At 40.5% G+C, this 17069-nt stretch overlaps 1 protein-coding gene across 2 annotated transcripts in view; it reads left to right on the forward strand.

Annotated features, from left to right (window-relative positions):
* Window positions 1-17069, forward strand: part of GRIN2B (glutamate ionotropic receptor NMDA type subunit 2B) — a 277582-nt gene that overhangs the window by 223230 nt on the left and 37283 nt on the right. For both annotated transcript variants that reach the window (XM_087442717.1, XM_014791338.2), the window contains 5 exons: window positions 5131-5333; window positions 6120-6291; window positions 6507-6660; window positions 9954-10079; window positions 12658-12887. In XM_087442717.1, coding sequence (XP_087298843.1) covers window positions 5131-5333; window positions 6120-6291; window positions 6507-6660; window positions 9954-10079; window positions 12658-12887 — 885 coding nt within the window. The remainder of the gene's footprint in view (window positions 1-5130; window positions 5334-6119; window positions 6292-6506; window positions 6661-9953; window positions 10080-12657; window positions 12888-17069) is intronic.

Below are 17069 nucleotides of genomic sequence, written 5' to 3' on the forward strand. Positions count from 1 at the left end.
TTCTGAGGAGAAATTCCCAGCTGAACAGGTGTTCAGCTTGTACTGAGAGAACCAAACCAGAAACCCTAAAAATGACTCCATGTTTTTCTGAGAAAACTAATCAGAGATTGTTTTTTTTTTCTCTTGAGAAAGATGATTTCAGTCCTCAAGAGATCTTTTTAAATGTTAGTATGACAGAGAACTGTATTTTTTATAGACAGATGTTGTTGTTAAATGCGCTTGTGGTAATGATGTTTGTTTAGTGCTTATCTCTAAGGAATTCATAGTGTTTTACAGACATTTTCTTCATTATTTCTTAAGGTTTTGCTTTTTTCTAATCATATTTTCATCTTGACTATGAATTTTTCATTCAGTTTTTCTCACTGGATTTTCTCTGATATATCTCCCTTGAGGCTCATTCCCGCTACTCTCTGCATTTCTAGTATTATGTACTCACACCAGTTCACACATCCTAGAAAAGCATTCAAGATTTTTCCTTTCAGTGTCTCAGGCTTCTCTTTCTCTATTTACTAGTCTTCGTTACTTCCCCTTTAAAGAAGAATTGCTTGAAACATGCCTTGTTCTACATAAATAGTCTCTGTTTTATTCAATTTTAGTTGTTCACTTGTTTCTAACTGCCTTGCTCCATAAAGGATTTAAAATAACTAAACTTGTTCTTTAACATGAGCCCTGTGTATTGGCATTGTGAATCTAATATTCAGAGCAGAGATTATTTTTCAAAAATGTTTTTCCTTTCAGTTCTCAAGAATTTGTTAACTTTCTTTCTCACTGCAATTATCCTTGAAGAAACAATAAAAAAGAATCATGACTTTAAGACAAGTTAATTTTTTGTATGAACAAATAAGATACTTCCCTCTCTTCACAGCCACTATGAATACCTTTTCACTGGGCTCTAATTGGATGGAAGGGTAGTCGAGAGCCTCTGTCCTAAAGAGATCCTGGCATCATGAGATTATTTGGAAGACACTTTAGAAATTACTCCTTTTTTTTATGGATGTGGAAACTGAGGCTTAGAGAGTGTTAGAAATTTGTCCATGGTCACAGAAGCACTTAGGGACACGTTTGTAATTTAGTTTAAGAGACAAGACATCTGAAAAGTTAAAAAGTCACTAAATAAGGTAGTAAATAGCATTAAATAATGAATGATTTGGTTACTCTGGGCAGTGGTGAGCTGGTAAATGCTTAACAACTGGGGGCAGGAGTGGGCAGAGGAAGCCCTGATTTGTAGTGTTGAGCAATTTCATGGTGCCCACGGCCAATTTCAAGCTACCAACCTGACGCCATTGAACAATGAGTTGGGAAGAGATGAGTACAATCCAATTGGCCCTCGAGAGTAATAGACATTATCTGGCTAGAGTAAGCAGGTCTTTAAGGAGGAGGAGAACTGAGCTACGCCGTTTCTCCTCACATATCAGACCTTTCAGCTGTGAAGGACTATCCTTGGTCTTCCCAGCGAGCAGCTGTAGGACTCTGTGACTTTGCTCTTGCTGTTGCCTCAGCAGATAATGTACTCTTCACCTAATAAGCTATAACTTACATTTAAAGGCCCAGCTCAAAGATAAGGGTCTCTGTCAAGCTTTTCCCTGACCCTTTCAGAAATAATCACTTCTACTCTGAATCCCAGAGTACTTTATTTATACATTTTATTAGGGTGATTACCAAAGTGTAACTTGATATTATTGTCAACAGATAGTGTCTTTCCCCACTAGACTGTTCTTGGAGGACAGACACTGTGTCTTACTCCTTCATTGTCAGAGAAGCAGAGCAGTATAGTGGGTAGGAGCCCGAGCTCAGAAGCTAGACTGCTCAGCTTCAGATCCTGACGCTGCACTCACTCACCATGAGACCATGGGTAGGTCATCAAACCCCTGTGTTCTCATCTGTAAAATGAGACATTAAATAATAGTCTCCACCTCACAAGCTTGCTGTGATGATTAATGAGGTTATTAGATATGTACTAAGCTCTCAATAAATATTACCTGGTTTTGTTATCTCTAATACGTAGCCCAGTGCCTGGCACAAAATTGACATGCAGTTGTTCTTGGTTGAATTGAATTGAAGTGAAGCAAGGATATGATCCAGCTAACTTGATAGGAAGTTGGGAAAAGGTGTGCTAGAGGGGACTGCATGAACAGATTATTGTTAGGGAAATTAGAAGGATCTAGTAAATGAAAATTAGTTGATCATAGACTTGTAGGATTAGAACCTAGTTTTCCAGCTGTGGTATGAGGAACACAGAGCAGAGTGGGATCATCCATGCCCTCCTCTCACCCCATGTGCTAGATGCTGTAAGTCTATAAATATAATATTTGTTATTGCAATAGCTTATGTAGACTGCTGTTAATTGAAATATTTCCTTTTCAGTACTGTGTAGTTGCTTTTTTAAAAATCTAAATCCTATACTTTAAGTAGAAATAGTGTTAAATTTCATTCCGTTGGGTTCAATCCGTTATTCCAATTAATTCACATCCCTTCCACCCTTGATTCTGCAGTGCAGTTTATTTTCTATCCTTTCTAGCTTAGTGTTAGTTGCAGTTTTGAGAGCACAACTTCTATTTTGTTTTCTGAAATACTATCCAGGTCACTTCTAAGAACAGAATCTCCTGACATCATGTCACTAGAGACCTGTTTCCATGTTGGCATTGATTCATTAAATAATCTTTTTATGGATATGGATTTTAAAGTCCTTTCAAATCTATCAAAGTATACAATAATCTATATTATATTCTGTCTTGTTCACAAGGGTGTCATGAAAAACTTTGCCAAAATGCTATGTCTGTAGCGTTTTTGTTTCACAGATATAGTAAGTCTATCAGAAAAAAAAAAAAAAATGCAGCGAGCTTGTTGAAACCTGTTCCTGATTAACCTATATTAGCTCCCAATACCAACAACTTCCTTTTCCAACTTGAACAAATGATTCATGTTTCAAAATAGTGAAGTTAGCTATATCAAGGTAGATTGGGCCATGCACAGACCTTGACCATCTAGGTGAGAAGTTTGGACACAATTTGAGGGCAGTGGGAGGTTGTTGAAATTCTTAAATAGGGATTATGTGACAAAGTGATGTTTTAAGAGCCATCTGTCAGCAATGTCAACAAAGGACTCCAGGGGGAACCTTATGTGAGGTTCGAAGTTTCCAGCAAGAATCCCAGAATGGGCTGCTGGACTTCTGGACTAGGCTAGTAGCTATAAAGATGGGAGAGAATAAATTTGGATTTAAAAGAAGAAATTCCAAAGGAACTGTTGGGGGAAGATGATAAGAGTGAAAAAATAAATTAAAATAGGTACTTTTGAGCTTTCCAACCTTTTTCAAATCATTGAACACACAGAAAATAAGAACAATTTGGCCACTAGGGTAGATAGGGCTGCTTGGAGATGGAGATGGAGGTGACCCAACATCATGGGCCCTCAGGGCAGGGTCTCCCCTCCCCCAAGCCCACCTCCTCCTAATCACTGGCAGAAGGCAATATCTCCACATGGCTGGGAAGCTATTTGGACATTTCTGCTTTAGAAATCAGTAGTCTTAGCAATATGAAGAAAAACAGACTTGCACCAAAATCAGGACCAACTATACAGAGAAGACTATACATACAAAGGAAAGCAAACATTTGGTTCAGTGTGTAATTCTAAATACAGAAGTGAAATATGGTTTATGCACTTGGAAGAAAACTAGCTTCAGGGTTAATGCCAAACAAGGTAGCCCAGGACACCAAGCCACTGTCCATGTTATAGTGATGCAATAAAATAAGGGCAGTGGCTGTACAGACCTAATTTGGGCATAGAAGTAGGCAGCACTTACTAGACAGGTTGGAAGGAGGTACAAACCACACCTAGGGAGGCACCGGGTAGAAATCTAAGTGTAGACAAAAGCTGAAACAAAGAAGGAGGGAATTTTGGTTTTGTATTAATATGGAAATCTAAGCCTATTTGCTTGAAAACTTAGTAAGTACTGTCATTTTTTTTGCTCCCTATTGATTTTTGTAGTTAATAAATTAAGTAGTTTTGTAGTCCTGGTACCTCACCTGTGCTAATTTGCGTTGCTGTGTGGAGGAAATTATAAATTAAGAAAATGCAGGAGATTGCAATCCATAATTCCTTGTGATAATTGAAGATGTTCCGTTATAGAAAATTAAAAGGTGTTTGCTCTTTCTTCAGTAAACTCAATGATAGAGTGAGAACAAGAACTCACCAACAAAGTCATGTAGATTCTATTATAAAAACAGGAATGAATGGCTCTTCTGAAGATAATGGAACCCACACCTTTCTTCTGATGATTGGCAGCAGGAGCACCACGTGCCTGATTCCAGGGGCACCCACCTTTCACATTAGAGTATGTGTGAATGGTGCTCTCTGAAGTTGGGACACACAGCCTGTGTGGCCATATGTGGCAGCTCACAGAGAGACCTATATGATTCATCCCAGGGCTGCCACCCAGCCTAGTAGGTACCTATCTGCTCAATCTCCTGTGGGGTTCATCACCAGCCCAACAGCACTCCTTTCTCTAGCCAAACTGTGTCCATATTCTTTAATCCTGGCTTATCGTTTTATTCCAATTCAGATCTACCCAGTTCTGCACATGGCTTCCCACTGGACCTCTGTTACAAGCCAAAACACATCCTTCTGGCTCATTGGCTTCAGTCATTCTGTTGACCTTTCCAAAGCTATTTGCTGCTCTCACTATCATGCTCCTTGTTACAGTTAAGTAGAAAAAACCGACAGCCACACAGGCAGGAAACTGGCATCCTCCCAGCACTTAGTACAGGCTTCAGTTTTAGTGCTTACCACAGCACTGTATACATTTGATTACATCTCTGACTCCTTCACTCAGTGTGAGCTTGATCAAGGGCAGAATGATGCTTCTTTGAGCTATGGGACTTAGCATGGTGCCCAGCACATAGTAGGTCCTCTTTTAATATTTGGTAAGTGGGTGAGTAAATGAATATGTTACCTTCCTTAGATTTGGACACAGTAGTCTCATTTTGAGCATATGGCTTAAAAAGTATTCTTCTCTCGCCTATGTACAATATCTGCATCTGTTTGCCTTTGTTTTACAGCTTCCTGGGTGATATTAGGACAGGCTGCTAAGGTGTCCCCCAGAGGTTTCTGAGTCTTTTGTTTACCCCTGTGCAGGTGGGGAAGTGGAAAGACAAGTCCCTGCAGATGAAGTACTACGTGTGGCCCCGAATGTGTCCTGAGACAGAAGAGCAGGAGGATGACCATCTGAGTATTGTAACCCTGGAGGAGGCCCCATTTGTCATTGTGGAAAGTGTGGACCCTCTGAGTGGAACCTGCATGAGGAACACAGTCCCCTGCCAAAAACGCATAGTCTCTGAGTACGGCACCTTTCCCAGTGGCTCTGGGTGGCATGGGATAGTTGGATTTAACCCGGCTGTTAGCACCTGGCTGGCCTGGGACCTGAGGCATAGAATGAATTGGGCACCATGTCTGATTTTCATTTACTGTTGAGCAATGGAATTACTGGCATCCTTGTGGTCTGATGTCTGTTCTGTCTAGATCACCACCTTGGAGAATTACTGCTAACTATGCTAATGTTTCTTTGGCCTCGCCTGGTCTCAATGACCAGGACCTCAAGTTTATGGAGATTTAAGTTTATATTGGAGTTGAAATATGGTTTCTAGGGCCAGCATGTCCTGAAATTTTGAGACTTAAGCATTTTGGGGAATAGGTAAAACTAATCTATGTTGTTAGAAGTCAGGATAATGGTTCTTATTGGTGAGGGTAGAAAGTGCCTAGAAGAGAGAACAAGAGGCCTCTAAGGTGCTAATAACTTTTCTGTATCTGGATTTGGGTGCTGGTTAAATGGGTGGGTTCAGTGTGTGAAAATTATCCAACTGAACCCTTAGGATGTGCGCACTTTCCCAATGTATATTATACCTCAAAGGAGCATTAAAAATTGTGAGAAAACATGGTTCAGTGTGATGAGATAATGAGAGAATTGGAGTTCTGTGGTCTGATTTATCTCCTCACTCAGGTCTAATATATATTGTACAGAACTGTGAAGGGGGCCTGATTTTGGGTTGGAGTTTTAATGGCAAAGGGTATTATTTTGCCTCTTGCATAAAGCCTTGTTTTTGTCTTTTGTTTCTTTAACTGGTTAGGAATAAAACAGATGAGGAGCCTGGTTACATTAAAAAATGCTGCAAGGGGTTCTGTATTGACATCCTTAAGAAAATTTCTAAATCTGTGAAGTTCACCTATGATCTTTACCTGGTTACCAATGGCAAGCATGGGAAGAAAATCAATGGAACTTGGAATGGTATGATAGGAGAGGTGAGTGTCAGGAATTAAGGGCCATCTCTATTTTTTATTTATTTTGTTTCATTTAAATATTAAAAAATGCTCATTTTACAAATTTTAGAAATATAAAATAGTAAAGAGAATTTACTGTTCCCACTAAAGAGAACCACTGCAGGGCTGTATTTTCCTGGTGGTGGCCCCTCACCTTCCTGAATGTTCTAATTGGAGCATTGCACCTTTCTCTCCAGGTGGTCATGAAGAGGGCGTATATGGCAGTGGGATCGCTCACCATCAATGAGGAACGATCCGAAGTGGTCGACTTCTCTGTGCCCTTCATAGAGACTGGCATCAGTGTCATGGTGTCACGCAGCAATGGGACCGTCTCACCATCTGCCTTCTTAGGTAAGTGATGTGCTTGCAGGTGTGAAGGAAATGGACATAAGGACAGGTAGATGGAATGAGGAACAAGTGAAGGAGCACATGGCTGTTCATCCAGGAGATGGTTTGCTAGGAGCTTAACTCAGCCAGGGATTTCACTTTGGGAATTTCAAAATTGATTATCCTCCAACATGAAAACAGAAGACTACCCCCTAAAAATAGGAAGGCATGATACCTATAAGAAAACAGTGCTGGACTGGTAATCAAGGGTCCTACTTAGTCCCATTCCTGCCACTTACTCATCATTTGACCTTGAGCAAATTTGCTCCATCCTGGGACTCAGTTTCCTCATCCATAGAAGAAGGCATTTCGACTAGCTGATTTCTGAGGCTGCTTCTTGCTTTAATAATTTCTAATTCTGGATATCTTTGAAATACCTATTTATTTTTAATTATCTTCAAGAATTGAGCTCAGTGCTACCAAAAAAGATTTTCTGTTTTCACATGAATTGTTTGAGGCTTTGCCAGATAAAGCTGATCTGATTCTTCCTCCCTCCCCACCCCATCCTTCCCCCTACCATTCTGTACTTCCCCACTCTCTAGCACCAGGTAAATGTCAAAAGCCTTAGATATGATATAAGACCGAGCGAGAGAAGGCCAAGATTTCAATTAGATGAGGTCTTTCATGAGCTCATACCCCATATTTTTTATAGGGGCTGTGAGAGCAAGGGGTTGGAAAATAAAATGTCACCTTGAAAACAGAAAACTGGGCTGGGAGACAGGAAGCCTGGTTTGGACGTAAACAAGCTGTAAGCCCTTGGACGAGTCACAATCTCTCTAAAGGACATGAACATTTTTTTCACGAGGATATTGTAATAGACAGTGACTAACATTTCTTTAAGCTCTATCTATGGGAGAATTATTCAATTAATGCACTACAATGTAGAGTTGTAGTTTCCTTAGAATTTTTCTATAAATTACTCAGGTTTGTCAGCTAACCTTCTTACTCACAGTGAAGCAAATTCTGGCCCTGCCAAATTTATGTGAAATTTAGATAGCACACACTATATGCATTAATCCTCATAGCAGCTTTATGTATTTTGTTTGCTTTTTTCCTTTACAAGGATAGTTGAAACATTAAGAGATACAAACAAAACTACATTCTGACTCCACCCCTGTCAGCATAGCGCTAACCTTAACTTCTGGACTGGAAGAGCCAGTGATGCATCAGTATAGTCCTACAATGACATAAATATGCCAGGCATGGTGTGTGTGTGTGTGTTTGGAGGAAGAACAGTTAATTACAGGGGTAAGAGAAGCCAACATTTATTGAACACCTACTGTGTGGTGTGTCAGGCATTATTGTACATCCTTTGGTTATATTATCTTACTGATACTATTATTATACCCATTTTATGCCTTAGAAAACTGAATCTTAGACATGTTAAGCAATTTTCCAGTACTCTCTCTGCTAGTAACTGGCAGATCCAGGATTCAAGCCCAGATGTGGCAGCCTTCCAAGCCTGTGTTCTAGTACACATGGGGCCATTTCAGAGCTCAACTCCTAAATCAGGAACCAGTGTGGAGGACAGAGACTAACAAATGGTATCATACAATGAGAAAGCACAGACTTTTGCTCTAGAGGACTCAGATTATAACCTGGCCTGGCCACTTTCTGAGTATAAACTTGGAAAGGACCTTGACCTCTGAGTCTTAGTTTACTCCTCTGTAAAACATATACGGTAATGCCATAATCAAAGCGTCATTACAAAGATTATATAAAATATGTGGTGAAGATAGTTTCTAAACTGTAAAGACTGATACAAATGTTTGTTGTATTTTGTGTAGAGAAAGTTTGCCCTGGGCTCAGTGGGGGGGAAGAAAGCACAGGTATGATGCTTTTACTCAGTTATTCCCTAATCTTAGATAAAAGTGAGATCAGGGTAGGATTGCAATCACTGAGAGCCAAGGAGGAGAGGTTTTCTCCACTCTACCATGTAGAGGCTTTGAACTGTACCATCTGCCCTGGCACCTCTGGCTGCCACTGAAATGTTTTCATTTTACGGTTGCTGTGTGCCTTATCATGGTCCTTTTTAAATTGATTAAGTGATGAGGTTATAATTCCCTTGAAAGTTCAAAAGTAAAGTAGGTTTCAAGTAAGAAAATATTTTCTAATTTCCAGTCAATTTTTCCCCTTTTTCAACTTCATTTTTATTAACAATCTGGAAGATGGAAAAAAAACAGCATGTTAATTCACTTAGTTATGAGTTTACAATGTGATGTGATAGCTTAAAAGGCCAGAACTACTTTGAGACACAATTGAGGGAGCATGGTATCATGGGACAGAATAGCGATTGTCCCTTTTTGTAGGCCTTCAGAGAGATGGCTCCTGGAATATAGTGTTTAATTTCTGGATACCTCTAAGACAGAGAGATTTAGAGCAACAGGAAGAGATTGAGCACAAATGATTAAAGAAATTGAAGAAAGCATGTGTAGAACATTCTTTCTGTTTTGCCTGGTCTTATCCCATCAACCCTGTCACCTGGTGATAGAGAATAGCTTGTGGTTGTTTTGTTAAGTATGGTGAAGCATGTTCCCTTGTCACCTGCTAAATTCCCACTGCTGTAGATACTGATATTCAATGTAGATGGATTTTTTTTTAACATTGACTTCTATTGTCACACCCTAATAATGTCTAATAAAACATACCACATCAAAGTGACTTGAAAAAAGTAAATCTAGGCTGGGAAGTTGAAGAGAAGTGAGGCAAGGGGGCAAGGGAGTTATTCATTGTATGTAATTATTACTGAACCAAATCAAGCCTGAAATAGTAAACGAGTCTGTTGAGAATGAGTTTTCCCGCAAGGCTCAGAAGCATTGGGGAAAGCTTTTCCAGGTCTCCACTGTGTGGTGTGGCCATATAGATTAGAGCATATACCAAGAGCCAGTCCAATATGATTCATTTACTCCATATCCGAACTTCTTCCAGTTGCACCATTTACCAAAAGACCCAGATACTGGTCCAGTAATGGCAGAAACTATCTCTACAATCTTAAAAAGTTCACAAGCAAGAGGCTGTTTCTTCTTAAGTGTTTGAAAGAAAATAAACTTTGACATGCCCATCAAGGGAATGGAGCCACTCAGGCACAGCCTCTTATTCCTCCCTCACCCAGGCCCTGGCTCTCTGAAGGGGTGCACATACTTGTGGTTTGTTTCCCCCAAAAATACATGTTGCATGAGCGAATGAATACGTGAGTTAATCAGAATCTGTTTGTTGTCTGTTTTAACCCTGAACACTGCTTTCATTTCCTTCCCCAGAGCCATTCAGTGCTGACGTATGGGTTATGATGTTTGTGATGCTGCTCATCGTCTCAGCCGTGGCTGTCTTTGTCTTTGAGTACTTCAGCCCTGTGGGTTATAACAGGTGCCTTGCTGATGGCAGAGGTAAGGCCAGCTGCAATCATTGCATTTCTACATTTTTCTTATTCTCACTTCCGTATTTCTATAACCTTCATTTGCTGTCTGCCTCCTCCCTAACTTATCCATTTCTGAAAATGAACCCTCAGCCTTCTATGTCATCAGCTTGGTGACTCACTAGTAATACCCCAATTAAGATGTTAGTTTGAATCTGTATGTCCCCTCCCTGGCACAAGCCTGACCCCAAGCCTGGTTCTACTCCTCAGTAAATGAGAGGATAGCTGGCAGTAGGTATGTGTGGGATAAACATGTCAGAGAAACTATTTTGATAACCTTAGGCTATTAGCAGTCTGTCTGAACAGATAGACTAACAAGGCAGATTATACCCATGTATTAAGAATAAGGAAAAATAGGCTGCCGCAGGGTGTATGCAGGGTAGTTGTGGCTAGCAGAGCTCTCCACAGCCAAAAGATCATCACTGAGATACATGATCTCCAAATCATGTGTCCTTGCTCAAATCCCTCTGCCAGGGAGTATAGGAGTTGAGTGTTAGAAATAAAATGGCCAGGAGAGACCAATTCTCGCTCACAGCTACTACTGGGGGCAGTCCAATTTCCTGGCTAGGTAGGTCCAGAGATGTAAGGACTGCCCGTTTGTTTGTGGCATTTATGAGGCTCCACAAAAAGTCTACTAGATTTCTGAAGGGGGCCCTGGCATCCTTGTAAATAGCTCCTCCAAAGCTTCCTGAGAACCCCAGGATTAGGAAATATTCCACCTTCCCTGGGTCTTCTCCCATCCATAATGTGAGCTTTATCCTGGAATTCTGCCTCTAAGATGAAAGATTCTTAACCCCAGCTACACATTAGATTTATCTGTGGGGCATTTACAAGACAAAGGTACGTGGACCTCATTTTCTAATATTCTGATTCACTAAGTCCAGAGTGGAGCTTGGACCATTGTATGTTTCAAAATAGTGTTCTCTATCTTGGTTGCATATTAGAATAACCACCCCACCCCACACCAATTTAATAAGAATCTCTGGGGATGATGCCAGGCAGCAGTATTTTGTGAAAGCTGCCCTAGTGCTTCTGTTGAATTCACAGTCCAAGCTGTGAACCACCACCACACTGAAGTATTTCCAGGTGCAGACTTACCTTCTTATTTGGTCTGTACATTCTGAGGCGGAAGTTTGAATGTCTCCACAATATGGTATAGTCAGGGGGCTTTCCACTTGTGCCAAAGGGTCTTCCAGAAGCCATGACCTACTCGCCATCCTAACAGGCATTAGTAACAAATGAAACATGCGAGAAGCACACGAGTACATACATATGTTGACAATGTTGAGAACTAAAGCTAGTGTGTGCCCTCGCCTAACCTTGAAGAAAATCAAGGAGAAAAATCCAGACACAAAATTCAGAGCAAGGGCTTACTATTACTCACTTTACCAAAGGATGCTTGTCTTCACAAAGGAAATCGACGTGGGGCCACTTTGAATATCAAGTCTCCTTGGGGCATTTTACAATGTACAAAACTTTGATTTATAAACAACTTTTGAGTTACACATCTGTTCCATGAAATAAAGTTCACATGCACAGATGTGTGTGCACAGTTAGATATTAGACTTGACATGTGTAGTCACTGATGATTTAGTTGGATGAGCAGATGCCGTCAGGATCACAGATAGCATCATAAGACCTCTGCTAATGTGTTGTAAACTGTGTGGCAGATGTTCATTTCTGCAGTGGAGGGGCTACCCCCAGACCCAGACATCGGGCAAGGTTTTGCCATCGCCAAGCAGAGAAAGCATTGAAGTCACTATAAATTCATGGGCAGAAGCCCTGGAATTATCTGTGTAAAGGTTGGATGGAGGACAGTCAAAGACAGCCTGGCTTTTGCCCTCAGATATGTGTGGCAAAGCCAGGGATCTATGACTTTCTCTTTGGGCTTCCTGATATTCTTTTACACAGAAGCTACTACTGTAGGAAACCAGTTGGGAGGTGTTGGCTTTGGAGTGAGGTCAAAGTTGTCTTTGAAACATTTAGTGCTAAGTGCTAGAAGCTAAAGAAAATTCAGGATAAAGTGCATTCAGAGCCAGCTATCATCAGTGTGAATAAAATTGGAGGAGGTCTATGACGATTTTAGAAAAAGACCCCACACAGTTCTTGCTGACCTTTTTGGAAGTTGCAACGCTTTCTTGATAGAGACAAGTATAAATTTTAGGAACAACAGTAATAAGGACACAAGTGTGACTAGGGTGGGATAGTTCCACTTGTTATTCAATTTTGATGTGATCTCGGGGGTCTTGTATACATAGGGCAGGAAGCTGGCACCTCCAGTTCTCTGGCTGAGTCATGGCTATTAGTTGGAGCAAGATCCTGCACACAACCCAGGCCTCTGGTTTTTCTCCTAGAGAACGCTCTTCTGCCTTCCTGAGAGTCCCAGGAGAAAAGAGGCACAAGTTCTCAAATTAAAAAGCTCTATGAAAGGGCTGGGCCTTAGTTGAAGGGTTTCCTGGTCTGAGCAGGAACTTACCAGCTTTGTGTACTTATAGGTTTAAATAGAATGAGTGAGTCTATCTTAACTTTTTGTCTTTTCATCATGCCAGAGCCAGGTGGCCCATCTTTCACCATCGGCAAAGCTATTTGGTTACTCTGGGGTCTGGTGTTTAACAACTCCGTACCTGTGCAGAACCCAAAGGGAACCACCTCCAAGATCATGGTGTCCGTGTGGGCCTTCTTTGCTGTCATCTTCCTGGCCAGCTACACTGCCAATTTAGCTGCCTTCATGATCCAGGAGGAGTATGTGGACCAGGTTTCTGGCCTGAGTGACAAAAAGGTAAGAGAACCATTTGAAACTTCCATCTTTCCCTCAATATTATTCTGACCCATACTCAAAAGTTCTCATGAACCTGTTAATTTTCTAAATCTTTAGAATCGACAGTTCTTTCTTGTGTTTACTTAAATTGGGACATGGGAGCAAAATTCAGTTTCCCTATTGAAATAATACCACTTCACATTTGCCTTCTGATTTGTGAAAGGTTGTCACAGGTATGCCCTGGGCTGCAAATAAGGGGCTAGTATGTCAGCGGCTTTCTGAGTACAGGGTACCTCTTGTAGAGTGTGCTTGGGTGACCTATCAGCACAGGCCTGCCCATTTGGCGTGTTATTAGAGGGCCGCCCCATGTGCCTACACGGAGGGCACTGGCCCATTATGGCCTTCATTTTCCTCCCAGTGGTGTTTGGCTGTGGGCTCTCCCTTTGTTCCTCTGCACGCTCGTGTATTCCCAGGGCTGAGCAGGAGGGTTGTTCCCCTTGTGTCCTGAAGAGAAGTAACTGCTATTTAACTTTATTGATTGCCCTGTGTGGTGCTGATGAATGGGTTGCCCCCATACCAGTTGCAGGCCTCCCTGCTGGCCTGTGCAGTTGAGAGAGGAAGGAAAGTATCTGCTGGTTTCCATCTTTTCCGGGTGAGGATGTGCAAAACCCATTCTAAATACATCTGATTCTAGAGGTCTGCCCGAAGCATCACAGTTTCTGTGGGAGCTCTGTCTCCTGAAACCATGATAAGTGCAATGGTTTAAGACTAGTGATAGGAGCTACCTTAATAGAGTGTCCAGTAAAGCTCATGGAAATCTCACAATAATTCTGGAGGTTTTCTCTTACAACAAATTTCCTACTCTATGGTTCCTTAAGATTTAGAAAATGTGATTTCCAACCCTTTCCCCCAGGATGAAGCTGTGAAATATAGACTGATGTATGTTTAGACCAGATAGGTCAGATAGTTAATGACTTATCATATGGGTTAGGTTTCCCCAAGATAAAACTTTAAACACTTAGAAAATGGTTTGAGAAAAGTGAAAAGGAAGAGATCTGTATACATATACGATCATTCACTATGTTTCATACTTTCTCTTCATATTTTCTCTTTCTCTGATTTGTCTTCCTTTTTACTTTATTTTTCTTCCTTATTTTTTTAAAGATTCCCTCTCTAGTATTTCCTTCTCCCTTATTTTTAAGCTTTTTTTTTACTTCTCTCTTCTAACACATGATTTATTATGCATTTATTCACATAAACCTTTCTCCCTCTCTTTGTTCCTTTGTCAGTATCCTTCCTTCATCATTACGATCCTCGCAGAAAATTTGCCTTAGACATCTCTCTTCATCTCCTGTTACAACCACTACTTTTTGTGCCTATTTCCGTAACCTGGGCGGTAGTGGGCCTAAGAACAACTACTTCCTCAGGACTCCATACTTGGATGTGGCATGGCTGAGGTGGACCATGCCCATCCTAAAACATGAATGTGGCAGAAGCGTGATAGACCATGTCCCCCCATGTGGATTTTTCAGAGGTATAGTAGACCATGTCCTCACATCAGGACATGGCAGAGGTGTGGTGGATTGTGTCCCCACACAGAGTACGGCAGGACCATGGTGCCATGCAATAAATAACATGGTAGAGGTGTGGTGGGCCACAACCCTTCCTGGGGCTCTGGGCTGTTAAGCAGGAATCTACCATATTGGTCACATTGTTTTCTTCAAATGTCTCTGAGAATTGCTTAGGACACTGTATTTATCTTTCTCATACCCTCATGGGCTACTCGGCAACAATGGAAAGATTTTCCATTTGAACTAAGCATAATTGAGATGGAGGGAGATGGTTTTCCCTTCTGTGTTTTTGAAAGAACGTATCATTCTAGGCTGCTTAAACCAGAGAGGCTGTGTACCTGTCTGTCCTCCACACCTTGTTGGTTATGTTCTGAAAAGTTGGATCCCATCAATTCTTTGCTTAAAGAATTCAGTGACTCCATTGCTTATAGAATAAAGATGTGGCTTTATTCAGATGTGGTTTGCAAAGCTTTTTCAAATGGTTCCCAATGTGCTCCAGCTCTTGTCTCATCAGCCAATGCTTACGTTCTTGCATCCTACATTCTAGGCATCCTTCACTCCTTATCCTTCCCAACCATGCCTCTATCTGTACCTCTACCTGGGATGTTTTTCTCCTCACTTCTTCACTCAGCAAACTCCTACTGAAACTTCAAGGCCCAGATTAGAGAGCACTTCATTTGTGGAGCTTTCATTGGCTCATCTGGACAGTTAGTCATTCTTTCCTCTGTCATGGCAATCATTCATACATTTATCATAACACTTGTCTTCCACATTGTACTGTAGTAATCTGTAGACCTGTACCGGTCCCTTATCTCCTCTATCTGACCATGAGCTCCACAAGGTCAGTGACCATAACTTTATTGTCATTTTTGAAAAAAAATATGTGGGGAGAGAATGTATATTTACTTAAGAGCTTCTTTTGCAGAGCAGTGGACTAAGACATTAAAGGCAAAGAAAGCAACAAGAGAGCAAGAACCCTTTAACAGCTGTTTAATTTGAAAATGCTTGAAATGGTTATCTGATATATTTTAGAACTTTGCAAATGACAAAATAGTAAAGTGTAAGCATCCTACCAGAGAATGTCAACATAATTTACATAATTATAGAAAACATTTAAGTAACTAATGACATCTAACTGCATATCAGTGTCAGGAACAGTAATATAAATCAGAGTTTTCTGGAAGTGCACTTAAAATGTCAAAATTCTTATTAGTTTTACTTCAAAACACCTAAAGAAAACAAAGTCTTGGGACTGACTTCGCATGAAAAGAAGTGTATTCTGTGAATTTAGAAAAAGAAAAAGAGTCAAGTAGTCAAAACAGTAATGTTAAGAATAGAAATTAGGTGATTTGGAAGATTCTTTTTTCAATGTAATTAAATTTTCATCAAGGAAAGTAACATTTAAAATGGAGAAATGTTCCTAAACTTGTTTTGACTATCACAATGATATGTCTTCTATATAACTCAGATCAAATGATAAATATCTTTGAATGATGATGGGAAGATAGTTGTAGCCATTAAATTTATATATTTTTAAGAAATTATCTTCAATTATATGGCAGAAAAATGTTTCCAGATCTCACTTATGTTAAGGTACAAAATCAGAATTTTCAGAGTTAAATTTCCATGAAAATCTATTTTAGGGCTCTTTTTTACTGGATGGCTTCCATTTTGCAGTAGCACATTACATCAGTGAATTTAGAATTATTCCACTACATGCTATAACTAAATATGGCTGCAAGTTCTAACATTTAGCAGTCCTACTCTACCTTCCATCAGCTCCCCCAGTGGGAAGAGGATGTAAGGAAGCTGGTGACATCTTTCTTCTCTTAACAAAGAGCCCACAATGCTGATTCTCATATTTCTCACCTGTGCAGATGGATTTCTCATTTTGCAGTCTGCCAACCACAGTATGGAGGGGAAAGAGCTTGGCCAGGCAAAGGAGGGGACATATTTACTGGACAGTGGGTACACTGCGTATGTTATGTATATATTATATATATAATCTTCATACAGGTGTGATTATTCCCATTTTACAAATAAGGACACTGAGACTCTGGGAAGCTTAGTGACTTCTTTAAAGTCCCACATTATCAAGTGACAGAGCCAAAGTTTCAGTCCCTGTGTGTTTGGCTCTAAAGTCACTTTGCCAGGATGTCTCCTTTGTAGCTAATCCCAGACAAAGTTATGACACAGCTGAGGATTGATATTGACACCCCTGCCCCCACTTTCTCATTTAATTCCATACTCTCTGATTTAATGACTCTCTCTATCAGTTCCACTTAACCCAACCCTTCTCAGGGCACAGTACACTACCACTACCAAGATGACTATTACTTCTATTACTACTATTGGTAACAATGGTAACAATTATCATTATTAGTAATATAAATTCAACACTAATATCTCTGCTAACATTTTTTCAGCTCTTACAAGCCAGGCATAATGCCAAATACATTACATAGATTATCTTATGTAATGGTACTATTAATATCTTCATTTGTAGATGAGGAAACTGAAGCTTGGAGAGGTTAAGTAATTTGCCCTTCCAATGTTCCTGGCTGCCTACAGCCCCTAAAGATTGTACCACCCTGTTCAGCTCTCAATGCTTTTTCCAATTAATCTCCTTTCT

This window comes from Ceratotherium simum, chromosome 17, assembly GCF_057802395.1.
Source record: "Ceratotherium simum simum isolate JZ-2026a chromosome 17, ASM5780239v1, whole genome shotgun sequence".
NCBI classification, from domain to species: Eukaryota; Metazoa; Chordata; class Mammalia; order Perissodactyla; family Rhinocerotidae; genus Ceratotherium; species Ceratotherium simum.